This window comes from Engystomops pustulosus, chromosome 6 (genome assembly GCF_040894005.1).
Source record: "Engystomops pustulosus chromosome 6, aEngPut4.maternal, whole genome shotgun sequence".
Taxonomy (NCBI): Eukaryota; Metazoa; Chordata; class Amphibia; order Anura; family Leptodactylidae; genus Engystomops; species Engystomops pustulosus.
The window spans coordinates 89,418,772-89,435,462 of NC_092416.1; the positions used below are offsets into that span (position 1 = coordinate 89,418,772).

Here is a 16,691-nt window from a genome sequence, read left to right on the forward strand (position 1 = left end):
ACCTATAATCAGCAATAAGAACCTCTTTATTTATCCATGTTTTGACTGCTTTGTCAGGGTGTGAGTGCCTGCATTCATTACATTCAGGAAAATGTATTCCTCTGCTTACTCACGTGCCTTCGAAAATCTGTTTGGTAGTATGTGGTTTAAATAGAATTTCACACTCTGAATTTATCCATAAAATGCACCTTTTTGGCATCAAATAGATTTCTACCTTTTGATGTTTCATTTCTTAAAAAGCAAACACTATGGGTGGAATTTATCACTGCCTCTGTGTTTTTGTTTTTTGTTGGGCAATTCCAGTGCTGGCAGCACAAAATCCTCAGTTTTTCAATACTCACGCCTATTTTTCAATTTGGGCACACTTTTGTTTCCAACACTTTTACTGCACTTCTAGTTTCCTGACACCTATTTTGGGGCAATTTTTGATACATAACTAGACCAACAAAAACAAGTCTATCAACTTCTTAACCCCTTCCTGAACATGGAGTGTCATTTCTGAAGCCCATTTTTTCTTCTTACAGTGCACAAAATACAGGAAATCTACCATGAAAATCAAGCATGATAAACAAGGGTCACTCACTCATAGATAAAGGCAATGTGACTGTGGTCATCTTCTTATATTTGTTAGGCATGACCTCCTTCTTTCTAAAATCAATTTTTATAATTATGCTAATAAGCCTAGAGGACTCCTGCAGTTGTTATCAGAGCCCCTCAATGCCGCAGCTTCACACTGTGCAAGCAGCACTACCCCCCTCCCATTGTGTGCTCAAACTTCTTCTGCTGCAGTGATATTATATCAGATTGAGGGAGGGTGGAAGTGTTGGGACAATGTAACAGCCTAAGAAGCTCCAGCACGAAGGGGCTCCTGTAATGTACCATAGAGCCTTTATGGCTCATGAGCATCAATAAAAAATAGATTTTACAAGGAAGGAGGCCATAGATAACAAATATAACAGCACGTTGGCACACTGGTTAGCACTACAGCCTTGCAGCACTGGGTTCCTGGGTTCAAGTTCAAGGTCAACATTGCAAAGAGTTTCTATGTTCTCCCCATGTTTGCATGGGTTTCCTCCAGTTTACTCCCACACTCCAAAACATACTGGTAGGTTGTTTAGATTGTGAGCCCCAGGGACTGATCTGGCAAGCTCTGTGCAGTGCTACAAAATCTGTGTGTGCTATATAAATAAAAGAATTACATCTACCACCAGGATGAAGGATTGTAAACCAAACCCACTTACATACTGGTGTGTGCCCCTCTGGCAGGATCTGCTCTTCTTTCTTATGCCCTGGTTTTTCCAAAAAAAAGGGCTCCAGACCCCTTAAATGGTAATGGTGCTTGGAACCCCACAGGTTAATTTGCATGATTTTTAAAGCCTTTTTTCTTAAAAACAAGAACAAGAGAAGCTAAAAGAAGAGCAGTTCCTGCCAGAGGGAGCACACACCAGTTTGTCAGTGTGCTTGGTTTACAATCCTTCATCCTGGTGGTAGATGTCTTTTAAAGGAATGAATTAATTAATATAAGAAGATAACCACAGTCACAGTACCTGGATATATGAGAAGTGCCCCTGGTTTATCCATGCTTGATTTTTATGGTAGATTTTCTTCAAAGAAGACCTGCCAGGTCGATTTGGGACCCTGAACCTACTACAGGTACTTATTGACCTGTCGTTTACGGTCTTAAGTCAACCTTTTTTGAAGTCTTTAGGTGTAAAAAAAATGTTTATACTTCATTGCTCATGTGCTGTTCTTGTGAAGCTGGGGTGTAATACACAGGCTTCACTTGCCAGGCCACGCAGACACCGAGGGAACAAGGAGACCAGGGGAGTATACAGTTTTGGGGGTTTTTTTGTCAAATGCTTTAAAATCATACAGGGTGATTTGGGACACTAAACCAGCAGTTCATAAGGACCTCTGGGTGGTTAAGGGCTCAATGGGCCTTAAGGTAAAATCACAGTGAAAAACACCACTAAAGTTAGGTGCCAGAAACCATACCTAGCGTCACTAATTAATAAATTCCCCCCTATAGTCTCACGTTGTGAAAGATATATCAATGCAGCTACTTTCTAACATACTTTGTGCTGTATTTCCTCAGTATTTGTTTGATCTGCTTGCTGTCAGTAAAAAAAAAAGTATGGCTGTAGCTAGAAATAAATCCATATGATATTACTGTGATATCTGTGTCTATAAGAATGCATTAAGTAGCTTGCAAATCTCTTTGTATGGCTGCAGTTAAGTAAAATAACAACATGCAGAGATTACAGATTAAGGTTGGAGCTGTACCTAGACTTTGCTGGATAAATTTGTTGCTAGAGATGTGTGACCGTAAAATCGCTGCTAAACTTTGCAAAATTTGTAGGTGACCGCTATTCACTCCAATGTCACAACAACTTATCTCTACATGCAAGTGAAACATTAGCTGCAGAATAATGTAAAATGTAGACTAAAAACGTCAGCATACCTTCAGCTAAGAAAGGTAAGTCTGTATTATTTTTACACAACTATAGTACTTTAGTCTAAAGTGGTTTATTTTGTTATGTTTCTAAAAATAACAGCATTCTGTAAATTCAGCAGTTGCTCTCTGGTGATGTGATCCCCAATCCCACCATATCTTGCATATCTTATACAGCCCTTGAAAGTTAAAAGTTCGGTGATACATCTGACATGTGACCATCAAGACCTATATTTGCCAATTCAATGGGTTTTGTGCTAATCCTACCCAATTATGAACATTATGAATCTACAACTACTATATATGTCTTTGAATCATGCTCTCGAATATAGTGACCTCCATTCAATCATATCTCTCCATTCCAATGTGCCTTCACAGATACTAAAAGTGCAATGTAGGGGCCACAAACTGATGCAGTGTAGAGATAATTATTTGTTTATGAATGTAAAATTCAATAAGTGCAGTAGGGCACTCATCATTTTTCTGCAGCTGCAAGTAACCTAGCTTCCCTCTAAAATCCCTTTTAGCAATGATTGAAATTGTCAACAAGTATCTGTAGTTCCACCCCTAAATTAGTAGTTCCACTTGATTCATAGACACAAAAGGAAAATTAGCTTTTTTGGTTGATGGTACACATAGCACTATTATTAGTTTGCAAGGCATTTTGGAACTGACAGATACTAGAAGAAGAAGGCCCCTACCACCACCAATCCAATTAAATGTTTATTGTTGCTGATTCTGGGCTAATTTGATTTTTTTGCCAGGCCTTACAGTCTCTGGGCATTTATTTTGCTAGTTCTGCAAGCAATATACTAATTGGACACTTTACTATCAGGTAGGCAGTACCTTGTGTTCTCCAGGCCAGGCCAGCCCATTTGACAGTAGACCACCTAATAAGCATATTGGATATGGCATTTATACCTTGGGAATAGTGGAGGCTAGAGAAACAGTCACTAAAATCTACACTAAAATATCTACATATGAGGTATTGACATAAAAGATAACCATCCATTATTTCATTTGAAATGCCTTTAAAAGAGCATAACACTTAATTATCTATTATCTATGTAATATACATAGACATAACTGTTGTAGTTAAAATCTTACATACTGTAAACTGTGGTTGATTTGTTACATATTTGTTTAGACTTTTATGTTATATATTTTTGTGTTGAGTCTATGTCTTTTGTATAACTGTATTCTCTTGTTTGTTTGGCAGTATATCGCCTTTGCTTCCCTGTTCTTCATTCTCATCTCCATCACAACGTTTTGCCTTGAGACCCATGAGGCATTCAATGAGATCATCAACAAGACTGAGACCACCACACAAAACAACGTCACCAAGACGGAGATTATTTTAGAAGTGGAGACTGAACCTTTTCTCACTTATGTAGAAGGCATGTGCGTCATATGGTTCACCTTTGAGTTTTTCATGCGTGTATTGTTCTGCCCTGATAAAATGGAATTCATAAAGAGCAGCTTAAATATTATTGACTTTGTGGCTATTTTACCTTTCTATCTGGAGGTTGGCTTGAGTGGCCTGTCTTCCAAAGCAGCCAAGGATGTCCTAGGTTTCCTTCGTGTTGTCCGATTTGTTAGGATCTTGAGAATCTTTAAACTCACTCGTCATTTTGTTGGCCTCAGAGTTCTTGGCCACACTCTTCGAGCCAGTACAAATGAGTTTCTCCTTCTTATCATATTTTTGGCACTTGGGGTTTTAATCTTTGCCACTATGATATACTATGCGGAAAGGATCGGGGCTGAGCCTGGTGACATTACTGGCAGTGCTCACACCAACTTCAAAAATATCCCCATAGGGTTCTGGTGGGCTGTGGTAACAATGACAACTTTGGGGTATGGTGACATGTACCCAGTGACTTGGTCGGGTATGCTCGTGGGTGCCCTCTGTGCGTTGGCAGGTGTGCTAACAATTGCTATGCCAGTCCCGGTCATTGTCAACAATTTTGGAATGTACTACTCCCTAGCAATGGCTAAACAGAAGCTACCAAAGAAAAAGAACAAACATATTCCACGGGCCCCTCAACCTGGATCACCTAATTACTGTAAACCAGACATGCAGTCTCCTCATAGAAGTGCAACAGGAGATGCCTGCCCATTAGCTCAGGAGGAAATCATAGAGATCAACAGAGCAGGTAAGAAGTAAATGAATGATAACTAAAAATCTTTGTAGCGGGATAGTGTATTTTGCATAATTAAAATAATCACTGATGGGACATGTGATCAGTAGGTATTTGTGCCTTTTAGTGTTTGACCTGTGAATGTAACTAACATTTCCTTGTAGAGGAACTTCAGCAATTAAATTTAATGATTGTATCCAAGTAGTATCTACTTCTACTATTACTACTAAACATTTTACTTTCCAGCTTGTTGATTACAGTGTACAGTATATAACTATATTAATAGGCAAAGGCATACTATCTACAAAAACTGCAGTTGCACTTGGGCTCTTGTATGTGAGTTGGTCCCAACATCTCACTGCTCAACACAGTAGTACTTAAAGGGGATCATTTATTTTAAAATTTTCTTTTTTTTGCGACTTTTTTGGGCTTATTTGATATATTTGTGTCTAAAACTTTTCCACTTGCCTGGCTGCACAGGAATTTTGCAGTGTTAAACCTGATGTATCCTTAAAATCCAGGTGTAAACGTATGAACAGTCACAGTTTTGGTGCAAATAGAGGTTAAAAAGTTGCAAATAAACTCCAGTCCTGGCCCAGCATAGGAAAAACTTTATAAGAAGTTGCAGAAGAGTTTGAAACTTTTGTGCGACTTTTTAATAAAAAGTTGCAAAAACCCCACTGACTCAATTGCCTAATATATCACCCTCCAAGATAAATCAAACAAGTCCAAACGTGGTAAGAGCAAGAAAAGACATGCACAAATGTCTTTACTAAAGATAAATGACCCTGAAGAGTACATGACCTGACTCCTTGCAGCAGGTGGGTACAAACTCCCCAGTTATTTTTTCTTGGCATGGTCAGCACCCACATCTACAACCAATGGTTTAGAAATATAACTATCACATTTTGTACATTTTAAAATTTGACAAGGACTATGATCAGTGCTATGACTTGGAGATTGATAACACTTTTTTATATGGCAACCAATGATCATTATTTGGTAACAGATCATAATGTGATTGGGTTGATGATTGGACGAGTGCTCAATATCAGATTTTACATGAGACTATTTGAGTTGCTTTCCAGTTGAAGTTTACATAAATGTGGGGGTACCTCTGTTTAAAGATATTCTGAATTTAACCTTAAATAGAGAGCAACTGAAGTGCTATAACCAAGGGGTAGTGTGAGAAAAGAGTCTTGGTATAATCCACTATGAATGACCATGACCCACCATTATATGAAATTGGCCTGTGATGAAACTCTTGCTATTAAACTGTAATAAAAAAAAATGGAGCCACAACTATGTACATGAGAAATAACCAAAGGATGCATCTGAAAACCCACTCTGGACAGCAAAACAACTGAAAGGTTTTGTCCCAGGTTGGCTTAGTAAATTTATTAAACAGGTGTCTCCATTGGTATGGGATAGATTGCTGAATAAAACACTGGGACCACATGGAAAATTATTAAAACAATATCACAAGACATGTTCCATAACAGTGTATGTCTAATAAGGTCACATGATCCTGCTAAATATACAAAAATGTTCAAGGATTGTAAACCAAGGACGCTCACATGCTGCTGTGTGCTCTTCTTTTAGTTTCTAATGCCCTTGTTTTTACAAAAAATGCTTTACATTTATGCAAATGAAGCTAAGAGGCTCTGGGCTCAATTAACAGCTATGGAACTTTTTTTGTAAAAACATTGATATAAGAAGCTAAAAAAGGAGCAAATCCTGCCAGGGGGGTCATGCACCAGCATCTATGCGTGAAGATAAGCAAAAAAAGGTTTTAGCACCAGAAAAATAATAACTCCCTTTATTAGTTACATCTAAAATTAAAGACAAAGGGTACTGCCACCCCAAGCGGCTAAGGCGTTTCAGGCAAGAAATTTATTGGATGCCCTTAATCACCGTTTTCCCCCCTATCTTCATGCAAGTTTCCATGGTTGCAGTCCAGGCATCATTGCCTCCGAGAATTGGAAGTCCATTAATTAGAACCCAGCAGACAAAGACTGTCCGACGGGCTGTGGGACATGTTTCTCTGTGGAGTTTTCTTACACCGTAGCATCTAAACGTGCTTGGTTTACAATCCTTGATCCTGATGGTAGGTTTCTTTCAACAGGGGGTAAACTGCAGTTGCCTTTCTATTTCCCTTCATTGCCTTCAGTATTTATTCCTGTGTTAGAGAGGTAAAAGAGAGCACTGTCATCATTGTACACTGTGCCCTCTGTATATAAGGAGCAGTAGCATCTAATAGCAGCTTTCACAAAGGTGAAACTGAGATATCAGACCTGATTCATTCAATGTGAACTGTGAACTATTTACTACCCTCATATGCAGGACTCTCACCCCAGGTTGTAGAAAAGGTACTTTAATGGTTGGTGTTTCTTTCTTAAGTGGTTATTTTACATCAGCGCCTGGATATAGACACTTTGTTTTGTGCAGTCATGAGAAAACTCAAAGCAAGGAATAAATTGCCTGCCTAGGTGCTGTAGTTTTTTTTAAAAGCATGGTGCACCATCTAGCTTCTGAATTTCACAGGCCAGGCAAATGATTCTAGTTTCTTGTAAAATTATTAGTAATGCCAAAAACATAGTAAAAAACATAGAAATTTGGGTCAAGGCTCATGTAAAGGACATGTCAATGTGTATGTCAATAAATAGCAGAGAGCCTTTGTCTTAGGCTGGGACTTGTAACAAACTATATCTTAAGGGTGACAGTGGGGTTTTCTCCATGCTGTGTAACTATGTATCTGATCTATTTATGGGTGTACCCCAATACTGCATATTTAATATGTACAGATTCTATACCGTGTGAAGTATATTATATACTGTCCAAGATACAAAAATAGAGGTTTTAGCCTGTCGATCACCACCAGCAAAGCTGCCGGCGGCTTCTTGGTGATGATCGTTGCTCCCCGTGATGTCATCAGGGAGTAGCAATCAGTCACCATGACAGCCTCGGGTCTTCGGAAGACCCGAGGCTGTCTTGTTTTAATCATTTCATTACAATGTGCGATTTGCACATTGCAATGAATGAGTTGGAAAATCCCCATATACCGCCATACTGTAGTATGGCTGTATATGGTAGGATCAATCAGACAACCTAGGGTTAAAGTAACATGGGGGGTCTGAAAAATAGCAAAAGTAAAAATTAAATAAAAAATTATAATAAAAAAAGCAAAGAGTAGACCCAAAGCAAAGAGTAGACATGTCATTTGGGGTGCACAGTGAAAGCTGTAAAATCCAAGCCCACAAGAAAACGTTGCAAATGTGTTCTTTCCCCATTTTCACTGCATTTGGAATTTTTTTCCGCCTCCCAGTACATGGCATGGAATAATAAATAATGTCACTATGAAGTGCAATTTGTTATGCAGAAAACAAGCCATCACAGAGCTCTTTATATGTAAAAAATAAAATAGTTATAGATTTTTAAAGGTGGGGAGTGAAAAATGGAAATGAAAAAACAAAAAAGGGCCCGTCATTAAGGGGTTAATGACACTGAATTAGTGAAGTGATACGTGTGGGGAGATAAGGTATAGAGAGGTCAATCTTTGTCACTGGAGAATCCCTTTAAAGGGAACCTGTCACCAGGGACCTCATTTTCACTAAAGAAAGATTGTAAAAGCCCATGACACCTGCAGTGCAAACATGCCTCTCTGCTTTTTCTAAGCATTTGCTTTGCAATATAATTGTGTGTTATAACTTACTCTTACATCCTAACAAAATCCTGGGGTAGTCACGGAGGCTGGGCTTTGGTTTGGATGCATTTCAAAAAAACAACATGTGACTTGTCTGAGCTGCAGGCTGCCTCTATCTTTGTGCTCCTGTACAGCTTGTCCCTACCCCACTGATGTCATCTCACCAGGCTGTGACCTCTGATAAGGAGCAGGAGGTGGAGCTGCACAGGAGCACAAAGGTGGGGGCTAAGATCTGAGGAGAGAGTAACACAGACAAGCCACATATTGCTTTTTGAAATGTATCCAAACCGGAGTCCATCCCCTGTGACTGCCCCAGGATTTTGTCAGGGTGCAGGGTAAGTTATAACACACAATTATACTGTAATGCAAATGCTTAGAAAAGGCAGAAAAGCATATTTGCACTGCAGGTGTAATAAGCTTCTGCAGCCTGTCTTTAGTGAAAATGAGGTCCCTGGTCACAGGTTCCCTTTAAGGAGTAATATTTAGGGCAACACACACTGAAAATGAAAAAAGATTGAAATTCTTTGTGCATCATCTCCTTGTCTTACCATCTGCATTATCCTGTCTTCAGTAATGTTACACAATCAAGATTCTCAGGGCTGGAAAAGCATTCCATTTCCACGACAGAAGTAAATGTATTTGACTGGAAACATTTACTCAGTTTGACTAAGCAGCAGACCAACTCTCTGCAGCAGACCCATCACAGGACGGAGTGGACGGGCTCAGCTTTTGTTTTTGGTGCTGCATGATTTTTCTGAAGATAATTTTTCTGATGATCAGCTTAGTATCCACATAATATCTTCCCCCAGAGTATCTGTGGCCATGCTGTGTGGCTTCAAAAGGAACCAGGGAGTTAATTAGACAGGAGTGTGAAAATGCTGCAGTAATAACCTGCAGGGAAGATTCTCTGCCGTACTACGTAACTGCTGCTGTGAACGGACCTGTCCGACGTAGCAACAGTATCTATGGAGGGCGCGACCTAGAGCTTTGAGTGACAGCGAAAAACCCACAGATCATGAACGAGGCTGGAGCCAAGAAATATGTTGTCTCATCATGAGAATTTCCCCAAAATAATATTAGAAGACAGCAATAAATAATCTGCTTGCTGGGTGTGAATATCAAGGCTGAGACAAAACATTCAAATGCGAGAAAACATCAAGTACAAAAGGAGATTGAAACATGCGAGCCACGTGGATTCCATTCTTTTCACAGACATTTATGGAATATAAATCAACACACATTTTTGGGGTCTCCTACAAATATTTTTTGACTGCAATCTAAAATAAGCTCCTCTCTTGTTACTCCTCTAAGGTGCTCTATCAATGCACTTTATTTCATTCTCAGGGAACATACACTGCACTTATCAGATTAGGCCATTATCTCTTAATTACAGTGCATAAGAGAGGGAGGGGGAGTCACACAGAAATGCCACACATTTATGATTGTAAATATTTTCAGTATTATAGATGTATTCAGATTTTTAATAGCTCTTGAAAATACAAGAAACTTAAGTTAACCCCTTACCGACATGTATCTTAATAGTATGTCACATGTCAGCTGCAGCTGGGCTGAGCTCTCCATACAAGCGGGTGTTTGCAGCAAACACCCTCCAGTAGCACCCGCAGTTGATGCTGGCACTGATCGCGGGTGTTAACTATGTAAGTGCTTCCGGCAAAGCTGCAGAGGCATCTGAATAATGGCAGTGCGTGGACCTGTGAAGTCATCGGGGGTCGGCGATCGGTTACTATGACAGCCTCGGGTCATACAAAGACCCATGGTTGTCTTGTTTTAACCCATATGTTACAATGTGGGATTTACACATTGTAATACATGATGTGTAAAATCCTCATATATTGCCATACTGTAGTATGGTAGTATATGGTTGGATCAACCAGACAACCTAAGGTTAAAGTGCCCTAGGGGGTCTAAAAAAACATTGAAAAATTATTTTTTAAAAAAGGTTTTTAAAAAATTACATAAAAATTCAAATTACTCCACCTTTCCCTAGAATTGATATAAATGTAAACAATCAGTAAAATCATAAACATGTTAGGTATCACCGGCGTTTAACGATTGTAAATTTGTTTAGAATTTCAGGAAAACTTTGATTCGTCGCTAATCCAAAGTTTACGGTGATTCGTGGGAACGAATTTAAAATTTTTATTTTTTTCCCCCCTCTATTAGCACAACATGTTACATAGGGCAGAGAAATCTTGGAAGAAGAAGATTTCTGTATGGGGGTAGTGTTCCTCACTGTATGGGGGTAGTGTTCCTCACTCTATGGCGGTAGTGTTCCTCACTGTATGGCTGTATTTTTCACAGTATGGAGGTAGTGTTCCTGTGTACTGTATGGGGATAGCATTTCTCACTGTATGGGGGTAGTGTCCCTCACCGTATGGGGGTGATGTCCTTCACTGTATGGCGGTAGTGTTCCTCACTGTATGGGGGTAGTGTTCCTCACTGTATGGCGGTAGTGTCCCTCACTGTATGGCGGTAGTCTTCCTCACTGTATGGGGGTAGTGTCCCTCACTGTATGGGGGTAGTGTCCCTCACTGTATGGCGGTAGTGTTCCTCACTGTATGGCGGTAGTATTCCGCACTGTATGGGGGTAGTGTCCCTCACTGTATGGGGGTAGTGTCCCTCACTGTATGGCGGTAGTGTTCCTCACTGTATGGCGGTAGTGTCCCTCACTGTATGGCCGTAGTATTCCTCACTGTATGGCCGTAGTGTTCCTCACTGTATGGCGGTAGTGTTCCTCACTGTATGGCGGTAGTGTTCCTCACTGTATGGCGGTAGTATTCCTCGCTGTATGGCAGTAGAGTTCCTCACTATATGGCTGTATTATTCACTGTATGGAGGTAGTGTCCCTCACTATATGGAGGTAGTGTCCCTCACTGTATGGGGATAGTATTCCTCACTGTATGGCGGTAGTGTTCCTCACTGTATGGCGGTAGTGTCCCTCACTGTATGGGGGTGATGTCCCTCACTGTATGGCGATAGTGTTCCTCACTGTATGGCGGTAGTGTTCCTCACTGTAAGGCTGTATTCTTCACTGTATGGAGGTAGTGTTCCTCTCTGTATGGTGGTAGTGTAGTTTAATGTACGGGGGTAGTGGCCATCACTGTGTGGAGGTAGTGTCCCTCACTGTAGGGCGGTAGTGTTCCTCACTGTATGGCGGTAGTATTCCTCACTGTATGGCGGTAGTATTCCTTACTGTATGGCCGTAGTGTACTCCAATGTATGGCCGTAGCATTCCTCACTGTATTGGGGTAGTGTTCCTCAGTGTATGGGGGTAGTGTCCCTCAGTGTATGGCGTAGTGTTCCCCACTGAATGGCTATATTCTTCACTGTTTGGAGGTAGTGGTCCTCACTGTATGGCTGTAGTGTTCCTCACTGTATGGGGGTAGTGTTCCTCACTGTATTGGGGTAGTGTTCCTCACTGTATGGGGTAGTGTCCCTCACTGAATGGTGGTAGTGTTCCTCACTGTATGGAGGTAGTGTCCCTCACTGTATGGGGGTTGTGTTCCTCACTGTATGGAGGTAGTGTCCCTCACTGTATGGGGGTTGTGTTCCTCACTGTTTGGCAGTAGTGTTCCTCACTGTATGACGGTAGTGTTCTTCTCTGTATGGCGGTAGTGTTTCTCACTGTATGGCGGTAGTGTTCCTCACTGTATGGAGGTAATATCCCTCACTGTATGGGGGTAGTGTTCCTCACTGTATGGAGGTCGTGTCCCTCACTGTATGACGGTAGTGTTCCTCACTGTATGGCGGTAGTGTTCCTCACTATATGGCGGCAGTGTCCTTCACTGTATGGGGGTAGTGTTCCTCACTGTGTGGTGGTAGTGTTCCTCACTGTATGGCGATAGTATTCCTGACTGTATGGCGGTAGTGTTCCTCACTGTATGGGGATAGTGTTCCTCACTCTATGGGGGTAGTGTTCCACACTATATGGCGGAAGTGTTCGTCATGGTATGGTGGTAGTATTCTTCAATGTATGGGGATAGTGTCTTTCACTGTAGGGCGGTAGTGTTCCTCACTGTATGGCGGTAGTATTCCTTACTGTATGACCGTAGTGTACCTCAATGTATGGCCGTAGCATTCCTCAGTGTATGGGGGTAGTGTCCTTCAGTGTATGGCGGTAGTGTTCCCCAGTGTATGGCGGTATTCTTCACTGTTTGGAGGTTCTGTTCCTCACTGTATGGCTGTATTTTTTACTGAATGGAGGTTGTGTTCCTCACTGTATGGTGGTAGTGTTCCTCACTGTATGGGGGTAGTGTCCCTCACTGTATGAGGGTAGTCTCCCTCACTGTATGGCAGTTGTGTTCCCCACTATATGGCTGTATTCTTCACTGTTTGGAGGTAGTGTTTTTCACTGTATGGCTGTATTTTTCACTGAATAGAGGTTGTGTTCATCACTGTATGGCGGTAGTGTTCCTCATTGTATGGGGTAGTGTCCCTCATTGTATCCCCCATACAGTGAGGGACACTACCCCATACAGTGAGTGTCCCTCACTATATGGCGGTGGTGTTCCCCACTGTATGGCTGTATTTTTCACTGTTTGGAGGTTGTGTTCCTCACTGTATGGGGGTAGTGTTCCGCACTGTATGGGGGTGATGTTCCTCACTGTATGGTGGTAGTGTTCCTCATTGTATGGTGGTAGTGTTCCTCTCTGTATGGCGGTAGTGTTCCTCTCTGATTAGAGGTAAAGTCCCTCACTGTATGGCGGTAGTGTTCCTTACATACTACAGTACGGCAGTATATGGGGATTTCCCTCCTCATTCATTACAATGTACTGATCCCACATTTTAATAAAGGCAGCCTCTGGTCTTCGGAAGACTAGAGGCCGTCATGGGACAGATCACCGCTCCCCGATGACATCAGGGGGAGTGACGATCCTGGACAAGATGGCGGCGCCCATGCATCACTATCTTTTTGAAACCGCCGGGAGCTTTGCCGGCGGCGATTTGCGGGTTACCACCCATGATCGGTGCTAGCACCAGCCACGCGTGTTACAGGTAAGCCTTTGCTGCAATATGCAGCAAGACTTACCGGCTATGGAGAGGGCTCAGCCCGTGTGCCCTCTCCATGCACCCGCACCCGGCATGTGACGTACCGTTACGTCACATGCCATGATTCGTTATGATTCAATACGGCTCGAATCGAATTTTCTCTGAAAAGAAAACATCATCAAAAGTCACAAAAAAAGACATGATACACAGCTCCGTACACCACAGTATAAAACAGTTAATAGCGTCAGAAGATGGCAAAATTAAGATTTTTCATTTTTGTAAATGTATAAAAACATTATAAAGCTTATATAAATGTGGTATCCCTGTGATGGCACCAACCCAAAGAATAAAGCAGACATTTAATTTGGGGCGCACAGTGAAAGCTGTAAAATACAAGCCCACAAGAAAACGGCGCAAATGCAATTTTTCAGCATTTTTACTGCATTTGGAATTTTTTACCACTTCCCAGTACACGATATGAAATATTAAATACTGCCACTATGAAGTGCAATTTGTTATGCAGAAAACAAGCCCTTACACTCTTTTTCATGGAAAAATTAAAAAAAGTTACAGTGGGGAAAAGAATGGAAACTCAAAAACGAAAAAAGGGCCTCGGTGTTAAAGGGGTTATCCGGGTTTAAAAAATTTCGTATGGCTGGGGAGGGCTATTTAAACACAATAAACATGTACTTACCTCCTCCGGTGCTGCCGATGTCCTGCGCCGCGGCCCGTCTTCTCCGTGCGCCGGTTTCAGTACAAGGGCGCACAGGGAGCTTCCGGCCGGCCGGAAGCTCCCATGCGCACCATCTTCCAGCGCTTACAACGCTGATAAATAGGGACGGATGGGAGGAGCCGTCCACATCGCGGACCGGAAGCTCCCTGTGTGTGTAAACAAACAGGGGCACGGATCGAAGGGACCGCGGCGCGTGACATCGGCGGCGCCGGAGGAGGTAAGTACATGTTTATTATGTTTAACTAGCCCTCCCCTGCCCGGCCATAAGAAATTTTTTAAACCCGGATAACCTCTTTAAGGTGTCAATCCCTTGGGTCAACCATGAGCAAAAAATCTCTCTTATTTTTTTGCATTAAAGAAATAACTTTTCTACCACAGGTTCATTTGAGTTTCTTCTCCTGGCACTATAAAGAAGCCTTCACCAAAGGCTTGGGACTTACTTGCATTGGTCTACATTTTTGATTGATTGGATTGTATATACATGACATGAGGCATTAGACTGCAGGTCATTGGGGAGAAAAAAACACAATGGAGGTCATTTACTAAGGGCCTGATTCGTGTTTTCCCGACGTGTTACCCGAATAGTTCCGATTTGCATGCAACGAAAACCCGACGGATTCGGCAAAACCGCCGCTTTTAAAAAACAAAAAGTGTTGCGGAGCTTGCACTTACCTTCACCAGGAATAGGCTGGTGTACTTGAATGCATTCCAGCGGACTTCAGCGCAGCAACGCCACCTGGTGGACGTCGGAGGAACTACCTTAGTGAATCCCGGCCGGACCCGAATCCACCGCAGAGAACGCGACGCTGGATCGCGAATGGACCGGATAAGTAAATCTGCCCCAATGACCCAAATATGTATCAACTGATGCACTGTGCATTAGTTTTCTTTTCATTTGCTTTGTGCAAGTTGCGCCACATTATTTAATAGTGTCTCTCTTAGTTAATCATCTGTTTTCAGGATGTGACACAGTTGCACCCACTTTTCTGTGGTGCACTTTGCTTCATACTGTTGCAACAGAATTGAATACATGTGGTACAAGCTAGGAACACGCACCAACACATCCCTTTAGGTGCACAGATTTAAAAAGTGTCAAACAAAATGCAACAAACAGTTGTGCTGCACAAACATAGTAAATACATATGCAATATCCAAAGACACTTTTTTTCATGCAAACTTGGACAAAAAACTGGCGCCAACAGTAATATATCTGGGCCAATTTGTCTTATTTTTTCATGCACCTTATGAATGTGTAGAGTAAACACAGTACATTTCAATTATAGTATAAATTAGATCATAAACTTCACTGCAGTATAATGGAGCTTTCACAATAATGAACCATATGAATTTTGTTTACTCTGCAGACTAAATAATGACTCCATGGCTGGGTTGCATGCAAATACCTGGGATATTCTAAATATATGGAGTTAAGCCAGTAGGAAAAATCAGACATAGTAATGTAAATCATCATCCGAGTCCAATTATGACTCAAGTATATAGACATATATAGCCCCACAGTATATAGCTAGCCAGCCCCCTAGTATATATAGCCAGCCACTGTATATAGCCCACCCCATAGTACATAGCCAGCCAGCCCATAGTATGTAGCCAGCCAGCACCTACACGGTCTCCCCTAGCACATAAAAAAATAAACTCACTTCTCACCCTTCCAATGCCCACTTGTGGGCTCTACTTCTTTCTTCTAGCTGCAGGTCCATGTATATTTTTTTTTGTTGGATCATATTCATGGACATAATGAAATCCATAATTTACAAGCCAATGTTACTGTGGAAACCAGAAGTTTACATGCACTATATAAAAAGACTCATATGCATGTTCAACTTACTGAAATCAGAAAAAACCTTTACCGTTTTAGGTCAATTAAGATAACCAAAATTATTTATACGTGCAAAATGCCAGAATAATGCAAGAGAGAATGTTTAAGTGTTTTTAATACTTTCTGTAAAGTGAAATGTTTTGATACAGTTTAATAAGTATTTGGTACCATTACTTTAACTTGTATAACTTTGGTAAAACTTTGTGGATATCCTTGCACAAGCATCTCATAATAGCTGGAATTCCTGACAGAACTGGCACAACTGAGCCATGTTTGTAGGCTGCCTAGCTAGCACCTGCCTTTTCAGCTTTGCCTATAAATATTCAATACCAATGAGATCAGGGTTTTGTGATTGCCACTCTAAAACATTGACTTTGTTAGACTTAAGCCGCTTTGTAAGCTACTTGGCAGTATGCTTAGAGTCATTGTCCATTTAAAAAGACCAAGTGTGCCCATGCTTTAACTCGCTGACTGATGTCTTGGGATGTTTTGTCAGTATTTCCGCATAATGTTCTTTCCTCATGATGCCAACTATTTTGTGAAGTGGCCCTACAACATGATGCTGCCACCCATGTGTTTCACACATGGTGTTCTTAGGCTTGCAAGCTTCTCTGAAACTGCCTCCCTCCTGATATGATATGATGACTGGACAGCCCCATCTTGTTTGTACTTGCATTTAATTGTTTCTACAAATGAACGAGTCACCTTCAGGTATCTTGCAATTTAACCAAGGATGAACCACAACAAGTCCACAATTATCTTCCTGATATCTGGGCTGATATCTTTAGACTTTCCCATAATGTTACAAAGAAGCAGTG

General features: G+C 41.4%; 1 protein-coding gene across 12 annotated transcripts in view; it reads left to right on the forward strand.

Moving 5' to 3' along the window:
• LOC140063974 (voltage-gated potassium channel KCNC1-like) overlaps nt 1–16,691 on the forward strand; it is a 91,213-nt gene that overhangs the window by 29,207 nt on the left and 45,315 nt on the right. For all 12 annotated transcript variants that reach the window (XR_011847672.1, XR_011847673.1, XR_011847674.1 and 9 more), the window contains exon 2: nt 3,672–4,605. Coding sequence is in view for 9 of the 12 variants with exons in the window: in XM_072110316.1 (XP_071966417.1) it covers nt 3,672–4,605 (934 nt within the window). In the remaining 3 variants the exon portion in view is untranslated. The remainder of the gene's footprint in view (nt 1–3,671; nt 4,606–16,691) is intronic.